Source organism: Drosophila yakuba, chromosome 3R (assembly GCF_016746365.2).
Source record: "Drosophila yakuba strain Tai18E2 chromosome 3R, Prin_Dyak_Tai18E2_2.1, whole genome shotgun sequence".
NCBI classification, from domain to species: Eukaryota; Metazoa; Arthropoda; class Insecta; order Diptera; family Drosophilidae; genus Drosophila; species Drosophila yakuba.
The window spans coordinates 5,655,453-5,673,603 of NC_052530.2; the positions used below are offsets into that span (position 1 = coordinate 5,655,453).

General features: G+C 39.1%; 1 protein-coding gene across 1 annotated transcript; it reads left to right on the forward strand.

The window, feature by feature from the left end:
- Window positions 1-12,968: 12,968 nt before the first annotated feature.
- On the forward strand, window positions 12,969-17,710 carry LOC6535660 (cryptochrome-1). The gene is made up of 4 exons (XM_002096252.3): window positions 12,969-13,298; window positions 15,640-15,983; window positions 16,085-17,004; window positions 17,207-17,710. The coding sequence occupies exons 1-4, from the start codon at window positions 13,157-13,159 to the stop codon at window positions 17,427-17,429; spliced, it is 1,629 nt and encodes a 542-aa protein (XP_002096288.1). The 5' UTR covers window positions 12,969-13,156; the 3' UTR covers window positions 17,430-17,710.
- The last annotated feature ends 441 nt before the right edge of the window (window positions 17,711-18,151 follow it).

The window sequence follows — 18,151 nt, forward strand, 5'->3', positions numbered from 1 at the left end:
TCCGTCCGGGTAACGCAACGGGAATAATAATCTCCAGTCCAAGTCGCATCAGGGAAAGGCGGATCCGGGGGATCACCAGCCTTCATCCGACAATAGACATGCGGTGGGTAATTGAATCTAATTGTTCGGAAGGGTAGATAATGAGCACGTATAGCGCAAGAACGGAAAACAGGAAAGCCTGGACACGTCTATAGCATCTGAATCCGAGGAAGATGCTGAAATAGAAACATATACCCTCCGACTTTAGGTAACTAAGCAAACACATCAACTCCGTTAATAAGATACAGATGTAAGACATGAAAACAGGCATATTACTACGCATATCATATGAGCTAGGGCCAGGATAAGTGGGGTAAGGACGAATAAATGGGGTGCGGGAGTGGAAAGTGCCTTGATCCATGTGTTGGATAACTGATGAACATGAAGCCGAATTCATTTACCCTTGGATCTATCACACTAGCTGGTAGATAGGCAAATTAAAGGGATACATTAAGGCGATGGAATACAAATCGGTTAAGAATCAAATTAGAAATTTATTTTAGAATTAAACATTTAAAGGAAAGTACCAAAGTAAATGAATCCCTAGGCAAGTGGCAAGGTGCAAGCTCATATCTCGCTTTAAAAAGCATTTACAAATTTCGTTTATCTCAATAACGGGCTCTTTTTCGAGGAAAAGACAAAAGAACGGCTCAAAATCCTCATGATACATGAGTGCTATTCATAAATTGAGTTAGCTACATAAAATAAATGGCATCAGGCTAACTTAACGAGCCGCAAAAAAGAAGCCACATATACCACATGAAAAACAGGACCTACCAAAGCAAATGGAACGGCCTTGTCTAGTACAAATGTTTTGCATTATTGGAGCATGGCGAACTGATGGAAGGTTGGAAGGAGACCATGCCGAGGGTACATACTCGTATAAGGGATACACGTAACTTACATTAGTCAGTCACTTGCCAGTGGGAAAATTGCTGAGCTTGCCAAAAGTACTGGGAGGCTTTGGAGGAAATTGCTATTACAGAAGTGAGAGGCCGGCACGCCCCCTTTTGCCACGCCCCTCCCCGTCGAAGACCTGCATAAATATGCCAAACACATACAGAGTATTCTATCTGCCACTGCGTTGTGTTGGCCATAAATGCTTCATCTTCAACTCATACATATTAAAATCTGGCAAAATAAACTTCAACAGTTCACAAAGCATGGCAGAAAACACAAACATGCTCGTAGGTCCAAAGGGGTTGGGTTGGGGTTTTTGGGGAGGGTTTGGGGCCTTTGAAGGGGTGACCCGACCCGGGTGGAGCTCATGCATTTTAAAATTCAGCCATTAGAGCAACCAAGTTATTTTGTATGCAGAATATTATTTGGCTTTTCGCTCCCCCGTTTCCATTTGAATTTTTGTTGTTTTTTGCTTGACATTGCAATAAACATTTCTGCTGAACAACACGCAAAACATTCTACATAAAAGAGAAAGAGGTGAGACACTTTCGTAGCAATTAAATGTTTTTCTCCAATTTGCTGCATAAATCAGTTTAAAATGTTACAGTGCAAATCAAGCAAATAAGTCTGTGTGGGGGAAATGGAAAATGGACACTGAGATAGACGGAGATAGTGGACTTGGCTTAAATTGGGCCACAACACATTATTTAACAGGACGTAAATGAGCGGAACGAGCTAAAAAGTCGGTTTCAGGACAATAGAAAAAGCTGTAGCTTTGTGGCTCATATTTTGTTGTGGTTTTTAAATAACTAATTTAATTTATTGTACTTTGTACCTCTAATGGGAATAAATTATAATTAAAATAGATAGTTATAATAGTAACTTGTTTAACGAACTGATAACAGAGCAGATAAGGTATTAAAAATGAAGATGAGCTCAGCGATGTGGAAGCCATAATTTCGATTAATTCGTTTTCGTATCGTGTTAAATATCTACCGCCGCTCTGAAAATTCATTTAAATTCCCGACTGTGCTTTGTCCAAAAAAGTAGGCGATGCCGATAATTGCATTAGGTTTGTGGCGACCAATGATTTCAATGTGACAATTTCGCGGAAAAAGCTTCTCGAAAACCAAGAAATTTCCTTTGAAAATGAATAAATTTCAAACATTTAATATTATTTTACTAGCACCTACATTGGGCGTTCGGCGTTCCAGTTGTATGGGATTATTGATGACAATTTGAGTATTTATGTTTTTGTAAGCATGAGCAGGCGAAATTCCGACACACAATATACAGCGTTCATTGGCTATGAATAGAGCTGCCCATCGGTTGTGTGTCCATTGTGCGAGGCCCAGCACGGGCAACCAGGGCTAAAAACACCAAAAGGTAATTTGGCAGTAACAACTTCAAGGCAAACAGTTAACTTACTTGCGTGTGTGTGTGTGTGTGTGTGGGGGAGGAACTCATTCACCTGCATGATGGGAAGTAAAAAGCAATTTTCGTAACATTTGCATGCCTTAAACTAACACAGACGAATGGAGCGCCAGGATAAGGACGAGCTCCTGACGTTGCGAGGAGCTTGAAAGCGAGAATAGGGAAAACACGGCCTACCATTTTGGCTGGGAGGGCAGAGCGGGGCTGACGAGAGGAACTACTGCGTGAGAGTGTAAGTGTGCGTTTTTTGATGTCGGTGTAAGTAGAATGGAGTACGTGTTATGCTGAAAATGCAATTTGCCTTCTGTGCGAAATGTACGGAAAATTTATGCAAATTTTTCCCTTGACCCCGGTGTCGCCCGACCTCACATCACCCTTCCCTCTCCTCCTCCCTCGCCACCTTATACTCTGCAACACCGCCGCCAACAAGCGGAAACAGGAAGTGCGACCATTGTTGGGGTGTATAAGTGAGTGTGTGTTAGTTTCTGTATGTGTGCGCGCGTGCCCGTGCATCCGTGTGAGTGCTTCTGCTGCATGTGCCTGTGTGAAAGCGCTAAAATGAAAATATAGTGAAATATGCGATAGGAACGAGAGGGTCTTCCTTGCAGGGTAAATGCTATAACGCAATCATGCCTTTGCAGGTGATGCGCCATAAAAGTGCCCTCGAAATAAAGTGAGAAAAGACTTTATAGATGTAAAACTCGATAGTTGGTTAGAAAATGATTATTTTAAATGCCATATTAATAAATGATTTAGTATTCTTTAAATTGGAATATAATCTAACAGCTTATAAGTGTATTCAAGTTCTTTTAAACACGAATATAAATATCTTCATTAGGTTTAGGATATAAAACGTTTTATTTAACAGATTTGCCAAGCATCTTAAACGATGTATTAAACTTCATTAAATCACCACGTCAGAAACACCCTAAATAAGGTGTGTCAGTGGCAGCGATCCACAAATAAGCCCTTCGCGGATGCAACAACTAACGCGACAGCAACAAAAACACGCCAATGTCGGCTGTGGGAAAAAAGTGTGTTCACAACGTGGTGTAAATTCGACATCGATAGTTTTGACATTACGTATACGCAACGTTGGTAGCTGTGTGTGAGTGTTACTGCTAGTGTGGCACCCCAGGGCGGATTTCGGCTCGGGGAGGCGGCACAACGTAAAAACGTAAAAAGAGAGAAATTCCAACGAAAAAAGTGGGAAAATATTGCTAACATGGCCGCAATGGTGTGCGCTAGGAGCAGAAACCTAGCCAATGCCAAAGAAATTGTGTGCGGGTGGAGGGGAAAAAATGAAAAGCCGCCGGTTAGTTCAACAGCGGCACCCGCAACTGTATATGTGAGCTACACTGAAACTAATATCTTATGGAAAAGAGAATTATTGGTACTTTAAAAAACATTAAAATATTCATATAAAAATATTCTGTATGTTTTAGAGTTATTAAGGTACTTAAACTTTTATATTTTATTAAATATGAGTTAAAATATCTTAAAAGGGTTTTTTATTGTACACTACAAGTAAGATCTATTTCAGGAACAACATCTCTTTTCAATTTTATTTTGATTTAAAAGCTGCAATGGTGCTAGATCTAATATTTACTCTCAGTGTCCATGTGCAGAATTGTTTATATTGGATTGCACGTGCCTTTGACATGCCGATCCCTTGTCCGTGTTCCTATTTATGGGCCACCGTGTGTAAGTGTGTATGGGTGTGTGTTTGCCTGTGTTTTGGCTTGTGGGCAAAGAAGTTGAAGCGTATTAGGCAAACACAAGCCTCCAGCTTCTCGCACAAACACTAACACACGTGCTGGCCCCTCTTTGAGAATGGTTGAGTTTGTGTGTTGGAGTGTACGAGTGGCTCCTTTGGTGTGAGCCAAGTGCCAGATAAACGACAGCATTTAATGCGACCAAATCTTTTAACGCCGCATCAAGCCATTTTTCAATCCCGATTTGGGCGCAAAGATTAACTCGTCTTTAAGTCGTCCTCCGCCAGGACTTTTTTACTATGGCAAAGGGCGAACAGAAAATCGCCCTAAAAAATTCATCTGTACATTCAGAAAAAAGACCTAAGAAAGAAGCCATTACCAACTTGCCCTCAATTAAAGAAAAATTAACCCCAAAAATTGAGCGTACTATTGCTAACTCTTAGGGTGATATTTCTTGACTTATTTTTAAGGTGATTTGCACTTATATGTATAGGGCAAGTCTTTCTTAATTCTAGAGACCGTTTTTTGTGAAATGCAGAAGAAGTGGTCTTTGTTTTACAATAGGTTGACTAGAACACAATTTTCTAAAATATATGGCAAATTTTCTTGCATTAAAGGGAATTTCCACTAAAGTTAAGGTGCACTTTTTTAGAATCACAGGCCATCTTTAACAATTTTAGCATTTATCTCCTTAATTAGCTTTTTTCATATTCAGGGTATTATTTCGTAATTCACGAAAGTTAAGTGAAGGACAACACATCCCTAAAAAACGGGCGCTTTCCTAAAAGGAAAACCCTGAATGTTCTAAAATATTTTCTTATTATTTCCGAGTAAAATGATGTTTTTTGTTTTAGATGTGTTTTTATTAGATTTAATTTTTCAAATAAATATGTATTATATAAACTTATTTATTTACAGGACTTACTTAAAAATAAAAATTTGGTTTAATATGTATTTTTTTATTTAATATTATATTTATGTTATTTTTGGCGGAAACTTTAAATCAGTTAGCTGTATTCTCCATTTCTTCCATTTTCTCTAAAACCTCCTAAGATGTTATGTGTTCATTATATATACATTCTTAGGTAACAATAATATGTTGTCAAATTAGGTTTAGAAGAAAATATCTTTATTATATTATTTCTTTTATAAATAATGCTTTGATATTTTATGAAGGCATAACAAATAACACGTTTACCTTGTGAGTACAAATTATGAAGCTCTTTAAATAAAATGAAATTTTTAATAAACACTTCAATATACTAAATTGAACGTTGCAAAATTTATGCACCATTTTTATTGCTAAAGACTATAATAATTTTGCGGGATGTTAAATTAAATTTTTTTAGTTTATGTTTTTAGTAGTTTATGCTTCGCCTCAAAGGAAAAAGTCAAAAGTACTATATTGACCCTGATTCATGTATTACATTGTAATAATATCATAAATCGGGTACTTCTTATAATGGAATGTAATTATTTCTTTTAAAGCCATTAACTCATTTACAGTATACTCTGAATATGTTATGATGTCAATTATTTTCATCATCAATGGGAAACAAGTCCCCCACAATTAATAGGAAATAAGTCATAAGAGTTAGAAGCACATATTGGTTCTCCACTGGAGTATTCAAAAACGTTTTGGAAAAACTCAAAATTCAGCTTTAGCCATGTTTTTCCAAGATCAATTTTGACTAAAAATTCGATTATAGCTTTTTATAAAGTTGTACACAGATCTCTTAAACTAAAAAGAGGATCTAGTCTAATTAAATAATTAATTTTTTATAAATACAAAAATTATGTTATATTATTTTTTTTGTAATTATTTTAAAAATACATTTTTTGAAATAGTTTTTCAAAAAAGCTACTGATCCTATTTAAGTGACGAGTATTGTATTAATATGAACAAAGATATAGCTGCACTTGCATTCATTCAGAGGTGTATTTGAGGAGACATTTTCTTTCTACACATCGTTTTTTTTTGACGTAATAGAATTACATAACCTGGTATTCTGGTAAATTAAGAATAAATACTTTTTTTAAATTAAATTCTTACCGCGGTTTCCGAATCAAAAATGTTTGTATCTACGTCGATTTTCTTAATTGAAGAACTTTTTTTCTATGAGTGAAGGCACATTGGGCGTCCTAAAACTCACATTTAAGTATCCATTCAAAATAAAATACTAATTCGATACCAATTTAATGCAGTAAACCAAAAGGAAAAAAGAATTAGACAGCAAGATTTGTTACTTTTAAATTAAATAAATTGGCTCACCCTTAAGCCGCTATAATTTGCCGCAACGCAGGGATCTGCTTATCGATTTATGTACATTTTATCCCAATATCCATTCTTACCTGCTCCTGGTCATTTACACCTAGCACCGATTGCATTACTCTACGTCCGAGCAGAAAAATACACTGAAGGAAAGAAAAGTTTTATTTTAGTGTTGTGAAGCTGAGTTCAGAACAATTATTTTAACTTTTTACTTGGCCTGCAATGCGAGGAGTCTGAAAGACGTAAATGAAGCTTGATAAAAATGGAAATGGAACTTTTGCAAAGCACCCTGGCATAAAAAGCCGTAGAAGGAAAGTTTCGTTAGCATAATTTTATTTTATGAATGCCCAGGGAGTGCTGAGTTCCTCGATGCTGAAGGATCCAAGCCATATTCCTGTCTCCAGTCTGCCGGCATTTTTAATCAGAGCGGATTCCAGTCGCTCTCTGTAGTGTTTTCCGCGCAAAAGTTGTACAATAATATTCATGCTTGACATCAAATTCATTAAGAGTGATTAATATTTGTTTACTGCTGTTGTTTGCTGTTTTTCCCATCTCAAAGCTCATCGCTCCGGCTGCGGCAAGAGGAATATTTATTAAATGGTTTCCCAAAAGAGAATCTCTACCCGAAACTTTATTTCTCCGGTTTACCGGCTCCTCCAGTGCGACAGTCGCCGCTTGACGTCGGCTGCAAATTAATCGCTGACTGAGGATTTACGGCTGGGAATATATCAAGGATACTAGCCAATTTCCCACCGTTCCCAGAAAGAGGCGTCAGGATCCTAAGTCGCTGGACAAATGGCTCCGGCTCCGGCTCCGGCTCCTGGCGATTATGCGGCTTAATTCCTTGCCGGAACGAGGTAAACGTCATGGCTGCCATAAATGTGGCTAGGACTCTATCATCGGGAATGTTGTAACAGGTGTTATACCCGTAATGAAAGTGTCGGTTTCGGAAACTATAAGAGCTACAGAATTGGTATTTAGAATGCAGATTTCAGTGACGCCAACGATGTGTTAGTTTCTTACTAAATCTGTCATGAAAAATGTCAAAAGTGGTTAGGTTCCACATTGTGTTTTTAGGACAAGACATATCTAAGTGTGAAATATGTGTCTACTCTTGCAGAGAGTATTCTTATTTTATTCAGAAGTTTGCAAGGCAGTGATTCTTGATCAATTGCAACAGCCCGAGTCCATATAGCCATGTCCCTCTGTCCGTTCGTAAATTAAAAATAACAGAAATTAAATCATACTATTGTTGGTTTTGATTATAAACTGTTTTTTTTTAGCATTTAGCATCTGCAATTTATTTTCTTAAATATTACGATAAATACAAGGGTGACTATTACTTCCCTTCTTGTTGTCTCTATAGTTTTATTTTAAACAAAGGACCCTGGACGGGATACGATCCATGAGCTAAGGTCAGCCTCTTAGAAAGCGATCCTCCCAACTGTTGACTTCAAAGGTCCCTTCCGCTCTGCATAAATATTTATGCGAGTTAATTTGTCGGCATATGTGCCCTGTGGACGGAGGGAGGTGACCCAAGGGTCGGTCCGAAGGGTCAGTTGGGTGCAATCAATCAGACATGAAACAATATTTACAATTTGAAGGCTTAATACGACTCGGTTGACGTCAGTCTGCAGAGTTGAGTCTGCCGCAGTGGGAAAGGTTGATTTAAGGCGAAAGGGCGAGCGGGTGAATTGCGTCGGGTAGTTTTCCTCGCCTGAATGCTCCGTCTGTCCGTGTTACCCGCAGGTAAACAAACAAATAAGGACGAGGGCCTTCAATATCCTACCGCTTGACCCCGCTGCCGCCCGCCCGCTTGATGCCACGCCCCCTGAAGGACCGCGCCTGCCGTTGACACACACCCTCTCAACCAGACGACGCACTGACAGACACGCAACCCGTCGCTGCGGACACGAAAGTGTGCGTGCGCCTGCCATTTCGACTAAAAATTAAAACAAGAGAGAACGCTATAGTCGAGTTCCCCGACTATCTGATACCCGTTACTCAGCTAGTGTAAGTGCGAAGGACAGTTTTTGGCGGTTTGTGGGCGTTAGAGTGGGCGTGGCCACTCGTTTTTTGGCGAATAGATAGAAATTTACAAGACCAATACAAAAATGAAAAAATATCAAAACATTTTTCAAAAGTGTGGGCGTGGCAGCTTTGGGCGGTTTGTGGGCGTTAGAGTGGGCGTGGCAAAAAGTTTTTTTGCAAATCGATAGAAATTTTCAAGACCAATACAAAAATGAAAAAATATTAAAAAATTTTTTAAAAGTGTGGGCGTGGCAGTTTTGAGCGCTTTGTGGGCGTTAGAGTGGGCGCGGCAAAAAGTTTTTTGGCAAATCGATAGAAATTTACAAGACCAATACAAAAATGAAAAAATATTAAAACATTTTTCTGAATCCTATAAGCCTAACCCGAAATACGCTTCCAATCTAAAGATACTTGAAACAGAAGTCAGACTAGTAGTGCTGACCCCAAAGTTTTAAAATAAGCTCATGCTAAATTAAATTTTCTAGAGATAATAGCCACTCACTTCACTAAAATATATAAACAATTTAATACTTTAAGGATCCATTCATGAATCACTCTTCAAGTCTAAATCCCTTTGCCTATTTAATGCTTCTCAAAGACCCTCTGAATAGAGTAGTTAAGCCCTCTGCCATTGCCCGCTTTACGTACATATATGTATGTATGTAAGCCCATAAAATTACATTAAATATTATTGCCTTGCGGACGGTTTTCCATGGCACTTTCAGATTGTGTATATAGGATATATAGGATTGGCGGCACAAAGGAGGCAATGGTGCGTATAATTGACATATTTGATTGTTTACCTAGCATTAGTAAAGTCAGTAAGGATCACGGACAGGACTTGCTCAGAAAGGAGAAAAAATAATACTGAATGGGGTTGGAAGGAAAAAATTTGATTAGGAAACCACTGGACATACTTTCTAAAAGCTATTTGTTCTGCAAATGAGACGTAAGGTAACTTACTGGTAAAGTTCGTTTGTATAAAAGGAAGGAACGCTGATAGAAAATATTCATAATACTACTGAACGAATGAAAACTCAACTACTTCAGTGGGGAAAGATTTATTGAATTATGAAATTTATATTATTTATTTATTTTATTATTATTTTAGAAAGCGTTTTTATGTTTTGCTTTTTTGGCTTCATGTGCTTACGTCATATGATTACGTAAAAGACTTGGTAGTCTGCAAAACTGACTGTCTAATAGGGATTTGTTTTGACAACTTACTCTGGTTTGGGCAGCATAGTCTCCTTTTGGACAGAAAACTCCCTTTAACATTCATCTGAATGTGTGCATGCTCGCATGGTTTTAGTATAGTCAGGTTTCTGTCAAGCTCAATGTGTGCAATGATTATTCATTTAATTGTGTACACATGCAACCATCAGCGACTTCAATCTGACATTGTCAGCCTGTCGGGATCACTCAACAAGAAATTCGATTTCATAACCCGACAACAAAAGTGTGATGGATTGCTTTTCAGATTCGATTGCCTGTGTGTGAGAGGGCTACATTCTTTGAAATGTGTAAAATGGAGGTCGCATAACATAAATTGTTACATATTGTTCGTAAATACTCCAAAGGAAAATTACGCAGGCGAGGAGGCAAAAGGCTGCGCAATCTTAACTGACAGGGATGACATTTTGTCTGTTTTCTAATGCACCTATCTATATTTTAGTGCCTGTGTTAACGAAGCATAAAAGTGATCAGTGCATTGCCTTTCTTAAACGTTATAGTATTTATGCTTGACTGAATTTATACCTAACTAATATTCCTAAAAGAATATGATATGAGGACTTGCATTGGTTACCAAATATTTGAAAGTTGTAGTAGACTACATCCAAAAATATCTAATAAAATAAAAGTATTATGGAAATTGAAATCGAACGCTTTGCCGCAATTATCAAATTTTACTTCACATTTCCTCTATTTCCGCCGACCAATCTTGGTTGTGGAATTGTCGGCTGGCAACACTATTCACTAACAAGCTGCAATCTACAATCTGCAATCTACAGCCTGGCAATCATGTAATGTAGCGAGGCATCAGCACAAACACAGGAACGGGGTGGGCGGTGTGTGCTGCTGCTGATTGCACAAAGGATGCCCCTCAAGTCCTTGGTGACGTGTTGAACGAAATAATGAAACAAAGCAGCCTGCGCCCGGCAGTTCAACGGAAGATCCAATGCACCTGAACTGGGAACTTGCTGGCTGGAAGATAAATTATAGCACGGGATAACCCGACAATGGCTGAACAGTTTTCTTTTCGAGAAGGGAAACCTTGGGAAAGCAGCTGCACTAAATAAAGGAAATCCCTTTGAGGGTTTGGTCCCACCTAACAGACAAGTACTACGGAGTTTTCCATCACAATTTACAAATGCAATTCGCTGTCCAGGATCTTTTAAAGCACAATGGGAACTAGGGTCAAGCAGGAGCGATTGAAAAGTAAAAACCCTTTCAACGAGTAGTCCCATCTGGTTTATTTATATTTTCTAAGTGAATTTTTTTCAGCCAATTTTTCTGTAATTTTTCATACGACAAACGATAAAGGCAGTTTGTATCATGAAATAAAAAGAAATCTCGAACAATTGGTACCACCTGGGGTATGGGTAAATGGGTGTTCCATACAAAGGAAAAGTTCTATTTGAAAAGTTCGCCCTTGACGTAAATAAATGCCAAACTATAAGAAAATGTCATTGGAATATAAGTAATTGTATTTGCCATACTCAATCTTCAAATTTCCGAAATTTCAATCCATGAAAGCTCCCCAACAGACGAACGTAAATTAGTTTCATAAAAGCTAACAAGGCAAGGAAAATTCTTCTGTCCAAAACCTTTCGACTCCACTGCATTGTTCATTTTGCCCCGTTTCACTCTGCTTCTGCCTCTTCCTCAGGCCCTTTCCCCCGCTCTCTAGTAATCCCGGTTTCGGCCATAGTCCAGCCACAGAAGGCTCATCATTGTCGTCGTCATCATTTGAATTCTTCGCCCGATTGCGGCACGCAGCGGCTGTCGTTGTTGTTGTTGCCAGGACACGTGCATCGGCGAGCTTTGCAGTTGACATTCCGTTACGCACGTTGCCTTTCTCGGTCCTTGTTCTTGTTTTTGCTGCTGCTGCTGCTGCTGCTGTCAGTGTCGTTGTCGTTGTCTAGGCAACATGCAATGTGCACTGCCAAAGTTTTTGTGATGCAAGTGCGTAGTTTACTCACAATAAGGCTCGTTGAGGCTGTCCAGGGCTGTTGGGTGTTCGACGTGCGGGGGTCTTTTAGGGGGAAAAGCTCACACAAAAAGTTGGCTAGGAGCTATGGCCCATACTCGGGGTAACTAACTATGCCAATGCATGCAACGCTTCCAAAAAGTGCGCCAGTAGCGAATTTTAGCCACTCTACTGGTCTAATATGATGAAATATTGGAGTATGGATTGGAATACTGCCACCTAGAAAATCACATCTTTCATTTTTACTCTGCGTATGCGTAATAAACCCCCCGAATAGGCAATTATTACCACTTTAAAGTGATATAAGTAGGCAAACAGCATGCGTCTGACACACTGCAATGTTGAGTGCTAGCCAAAGCTCGCCACGTCATAAGCGGCAACAGTTGGGTTAAGTTTCTGGTTCTGTGTGCCCAGAACGCAGTGTCCAACTGTGAGAGCTAACGGACAAGGGGTGGCAGCCAGCTGGGGGTCGGATGGGGTGGGGGCTTGGCTCGCTCTCGGTCCCGGTCTCGGCGCAGAGCTAGAAGTGCAGGCGACCGTGGGCAGAGTGCCACACTTATGCTCACACAAGCACCCACCCGTGCACAGTTTCCCCTTTGCACACACACAGATCGACGGCTTTGTATTGACGCACTTGAGCGGGCTGCTTTCAGTTACCGGTTCACAGTTCCCGCTACTACACGGGAAGAAAATATTTTAGTCCGCAGATTTTCCTTATCAATCTGTGCATCTTTATCCACAGCCATATTAAAAAGTCTTAACGCTATATATGCATAAGAATTTATTTTACAAAAATATGTATAATCACCATAATTTAAATCATTATTAAAAATCATATTCATGTTTATGTCATATATATATATATTTTTTTGAAATATATATATTTTTTTTGTTACGCTTTAAAAAGGCTTTAAAGCTTTTTCTACTTTTACTCTATAATTGTTAATATTTAATGTGTCTTAGCTTAAATTTTATATTTGTATTTATATATCTTTATCCACAGCCATAATAAAAAAGGTGTAACGCTATTTATGCATAAGAATTTTATTTACAAAATATGTATCATCACCATCATTTAAATCAACATTAAAAACCATATTCATGTGTAAGTGAAAAAATACGTTTTTTCTACTTTTCTACTTTTATTTTATAATGGTTAATATTTGATGTGTCTTAGTTTATACCCTGCTGTTTTAGTCCTGCCAATAAACTTAAACTGACTTACTGGGGAGTAGGTTAATTGTTTCAGTGTGCGGTTCCCACAGGTCGCTTTCTCTCCATCTCTGTTGCACTCACATTACTTACGCCATTCATTTTAGCTTATAACGCCGAGCACGGAACGTTGAGCTGCAGTTGTAGGAACGTTCTCAGCACTCGAATTTCTCATTCACGTTCTCATTCGTCAATTAGTTGCCGGCGCGAGCGAATCGCGTGTGCGGAAAAAGAAAATCTTTCGAATCTGAATTTTCCCCAACTGGAAAACTGTACTTCCCGATCAATACTGGGAGCGATCAGCGGAAATTTTGAAACCCAGAAGAAGGGAACTCCTCACTGATGGCCACGCGAGGGGCGAATGTGATTTGGTTTCGCCATGGGTTGCGGCTCCATGATAATCCCGCTCTATTGGCCGCCCTCGCCGATAAGGATCAGGGTATAGCCCTTATTCCCGTTTTCATATTCGATGGAGAGAGTGCAGGTACGAATCGAGTTGCTGAAGGTCTATTTGACGGATTTTGCTGTGTGGATATCAAATGATAGTTATCCAATTACAAGTAAACTCGAACTTATGTAGTAGTTTAGTATAAAATAATGCTTCTTTCGTTTATTTAGATAATTTTCCTAGAATACCTCAAATATTTAAAAGTTAACAAAGCTTCAAAAATAAAAAAATATATCTTTATAATTATGTTGTCATAAAAAATCTTCAGGAGAAAGAGTTTGAAAATACTACAAAAAAAAAAAAATTAAAAAAATAAACAGTGGCAACAGAGGGTTAAAATATATACTTGTAGTTTGATTGCCATTACACGCTCATTCTCCGTATGAGCTAATATCATTTTTTGCGACTTGCATCGGTTATCACATTCAACCTCTTTCCGCGACCGCTGCGAATTCCGAGTTTTAGCTGCTCGTGGAAATGGGAGACGGGAGAGCTGCCGGGGCGGAAAACGAAGGAAAAACCTAATGCATGGTAGAGCAAAAAAAACGATGCGTCCTAATGCGATTTGTGGCTGGCGGTTTTGAGAATTTTTCGTTAAATCCCAGAGAGAGATATAGAAGATATAGAATGCAAAATGGGTAGAGCCATTGAGTACAAGCCAGAATAGAGTATAATGCTTGTGTTTAAACAGCAATCTTTCTGAAAATGTCGTAGAGAAACAAAGGTACCTATAGAACCCACCACTTGACCGATAAGTGTTGCTTTGTGGGGAAAAGCGGGAAAATGGGCTAAACTGAATACAAGCTGAACAGTTATCTAAAGGCCGCACTTAAATTGACAGACTTGCTTTGCGTTCCTAATTTGTCAACAGTTGTGCAGGATTAGAGTATGTGTTTTCAACTTTTGTGCATGTTGCGCAAATTATAAAGATAAATTCTGCAGAGCAATAAGAAGTAATAAGTGATCAGTTTTGAGAAAGCTAAATAATGTTGATACCATTTCAACGCGAGCATTGGGAAGCGATGCATTGTTACAATTCATAATTTTCTTAAATTGTTGTCCAATGAAGTATCTATAAAGTAACTGAACATAAATTAAAAGTGTAGTCATTATCGCCGTTGAATATTTTTATTATGTTTTCTTAACCATTTTAAAGCGATTGTATTGAACACAAATCTTTTTGTAATTGAAGTGGGCAAAATAGTTGGGTATGATTTAACAGGAGTACACAAGTTAATAAAATGTTCTCCAAGGGATCGTTTGAATGAATTTGAACACAACACAGACCACGCTTTAGTTTTTGACCTCGACTATTAGGTACCCCATACTCAGCATAAGGGAAAGCAAGGAAAATGGTTATATGAAAGTAAAAAAACGATGGTTTCCGGGATTTGACAACTCTTGCATGTCATTGACCACATTACGGCTTTAAATCTGAATGTATAAAAAACTTCTAGATAAGAACAATAATGGATAGATAGATAATATAATATATTATAATTATATATAATATATAATATAATATAATAATACAATTTAATTATTTTTAATTATATATAATATATAATATAATATAATAATATAATATATAATATAGATAGATAGATAAAATATAAAAAGGGTTTCTAATTTGTCGGCGTACGAGTTTACGAAGTAAATAAAGTGGGCGTGGAAATCTCCTAAAACAAACTTGTACAGCCTGCCTATTAAAATCTTAAAATCCTTCTAGCCATTTGTTTCCCAAACCTCACTGCTTATCAGAGAACTGCAAGAGTGGCATTTTTTGCCACCCTGATCACACTCAACAATTTTGAGTGCGGGTGCCACTCACACCGGTCTTCATACGGTCTTCTTCTACATACAAACACCCGCTCAAAATATTCGGGTGTCTGCAAACACCCTGGTGCCTGCGCACCCGAATCAATGCGGCACCCTATGTCGCGGGTGCCGATCACACTCGCCACTCATAACGAAGGGTAGAGAAGGCAAACATGCAGAAAAAGGCAAGTGCCTTTTTTATGCCCAAAATCTGTAGATTTATGCATTCTTTTTACAGAAATTAGGCATTTCTTTTTTATATCTATTATTATTTGCTTTGTTAAAATTTTTAATATTTAATTACCATATTTAACTTTGTATGAATAATTTTTATTTTTAAAATGATAAAAAAAAAACAATAGAAATAGAATTGTCTTAATTAAGAATAAATACTAAGCAGTGCTTATACGGACGGACAGGCCGATACTTATTGTCCTATTTACTCAATGAGGAACGGTTTCAAAGATGTGTGTAATATGGTTTTATATTAAAAAAAATAGTTCTTTGAAGCACTTATATAGAAACAAACATGAAACGCAAAAACGCTATTCCCTAACAGGTACCAAGAATGTGGGTTACAACCGAATGCGTTTCCTGCTGGACTCACTGCAGGACATCGATGATCAGCTGCAGGCGGCAACAGATGGACGTGGACGCCTCCTCGTCTTCGAGGGCGAACCGGCCAATATCTTCCGACGGCTACACGAGCAAGTGCGTCTGCACAGGATTTGCATAGAGCAGGACTGCGAGCCGATTTGGAATGATCGCGATGAGAGCATCCGTTTTTTGTGTCGGGAGCTGAATATCGACTTCGTCGAGAAGGTATCGCACACGCTGTGGGATCCGCAATTGGTGATTGAGACCAATGGGGGCATTCCACCGCTCACCTATCAAATGTTCCTAGTAAGTTCTTAAACGAGTTATATTTTTCTTTTGAGAAAACATTCCTAATCATCTGAAAATCAGATCATGATTGAACTTTATTAATACGTGTAATCCTTTAGCACACAGTGCAAATTATTGGGCTTCCTCCACGACCCACGGCCGATGCTCGGCTGGAAGACGCCACCTTTGTGGAGCTGGATTCCGAGTTCTGCCGGAGTCTTAACTTGTTCGAGAAGCTGCCCGCACCGGATCACTTCAATGTGTATACGGACAACATGGGCTTCCTGGCCAAGATTAACTGGCGCGGAGGAGAAACACAGGCCTTACTTCTCTTGGATGAGCGTCTCAAAGTGGAGCAACACGCGTTTGAGCGCGGATTTTACCTGCCCAATCAGGCGCTGCCCAATATCCACGATTCCCCAAAGTCGATGAGCGCCCATCTGCGCTTTGGTTGCCTTTCGGTACGCCGCTTTTACTGGAGTGTCCATGATCTCTTCAAGAATGTCCAGCTGCGCGCCTGTGTGCGGGGCGTTCAAATGACTGGCGGCGCGCACCTCACGGGGCAGTTGATCTGGCGGGAATACTTCTACACCATGTCGGTGAACAATCCAAACTACGATCGCATGGAGGGGAATGAGATCTGCCTGAGCATCCCATGGGCTAAGCCGAAAGAGGATCTCCTGCAGCGCTGGCGCTTAGGCCAAACTGGATTCCCGCTGATCGATGGCGCCATGAGACAACTCCTGGCCGAGGGATGGCTCCACCACACGCTGCGCAACACGGTGGCCACGTTCCTCACGCGCGGCGGGCTGTGGCAGAGCTGGGAGCACGGACTGCAGCACTTCCTGAAGTATCTGCTGGATGCGGATTGGTCGGTCTGCGCTGGCAACTGGATGTGGGTTTCCAGCTCGGCCTTTGAAAGGCTGCTGGACTCCTCTCTTGTCACCTGCCCGGTTGCACTGGCCAAGCGCCTTGATCCAGAAGGGACCTACATCAAGCAGTACGTCCCCGAGTTGATAAATGTGCCCAGGGAATTCGTGTAAGTTTGCGTAACTTAGAAGTAATAAAAATGTCGATGGTATACTTGTCGTACACGCAATATATGTCTTAAATGTAATTCGTTACATTTTTCAAATATCTCTAAGCATCCACTTTAACTACAAATATTTTTGAGTTAATTTATTTATATTCTTATTACATATTGTAGATCGTAAATTGTATTTCCCTTTTGGGTTTTCCAGTCACGAGCCCTGGCGAATGTCTGTCGAGCAGCAGGAGCAGTACGAGTGCCTGATAGGAGTCCATTATCCGGAGCGGATCATCGACCTCTCCATGGCCGTGAAGCGCAACATGCTGGCCATGAAGACGCTCCGGAACTCGCTGATTACCCCGCCCCCGCATTGCCGACCATCTAACGAGGAGGAAGTGCGTCAGTTCTTCTGGCTGGCCGACGTGGTGGTTTGAAGAATTTAAATTCGATTTCACAATAAAGAAATTATTACCAGTGAAATATTATATATAATTAATAATGCTTTATTTTCTTCAATTAAAATAAGTACTACAATACAAATTGTATCCGTTTTATTTGGTTTCGTTTTATTTTTAACAGCTTATAACGTGTTACTCATATATCAATTTTATTCAGCTTATTTTAAAAATCGGGTATGGTGTATATATATATAATTATTATTATCATCTGTATTACGTTGTCAAATTATACGTTAATTAACAGCATTAATTAAAAAGTTTTTGCTTTTAATTGGGTCTTTCATACGAGAAAAATTGAACGCGAAGTATTTCAAATATTGAAATTTATTTTATGTCGATCTAATGATCCTTGCTTCGTTTGCCTTTCGTTTAATGAGAGATTCTATCTTATAATTTGTCTAAATTGTTGTGTATATTTTATTTTAATGCCTAAATTTTGGTGTTCCTTCTAGATGTGTGCCATTCAAATGAGATTCTGGTAGGGGTTGATGGGACCTAAAAGGAGTTATTGTTGAAGTTTGAGTCCCTCGACAGTTCGCTACAAATTAAGTTAGAGAAAATCTAAACTCGACCAGGCCGAGCTTTTCGCTGACCCCCTACCAGTGCATTCCTCGCAATAGTCCTGTGTAGGAAGTAAGCATTTGTTTTAGACATCCACATCCTCTGAATTAATTGAAGTAAATTCGAGTAAACATTTA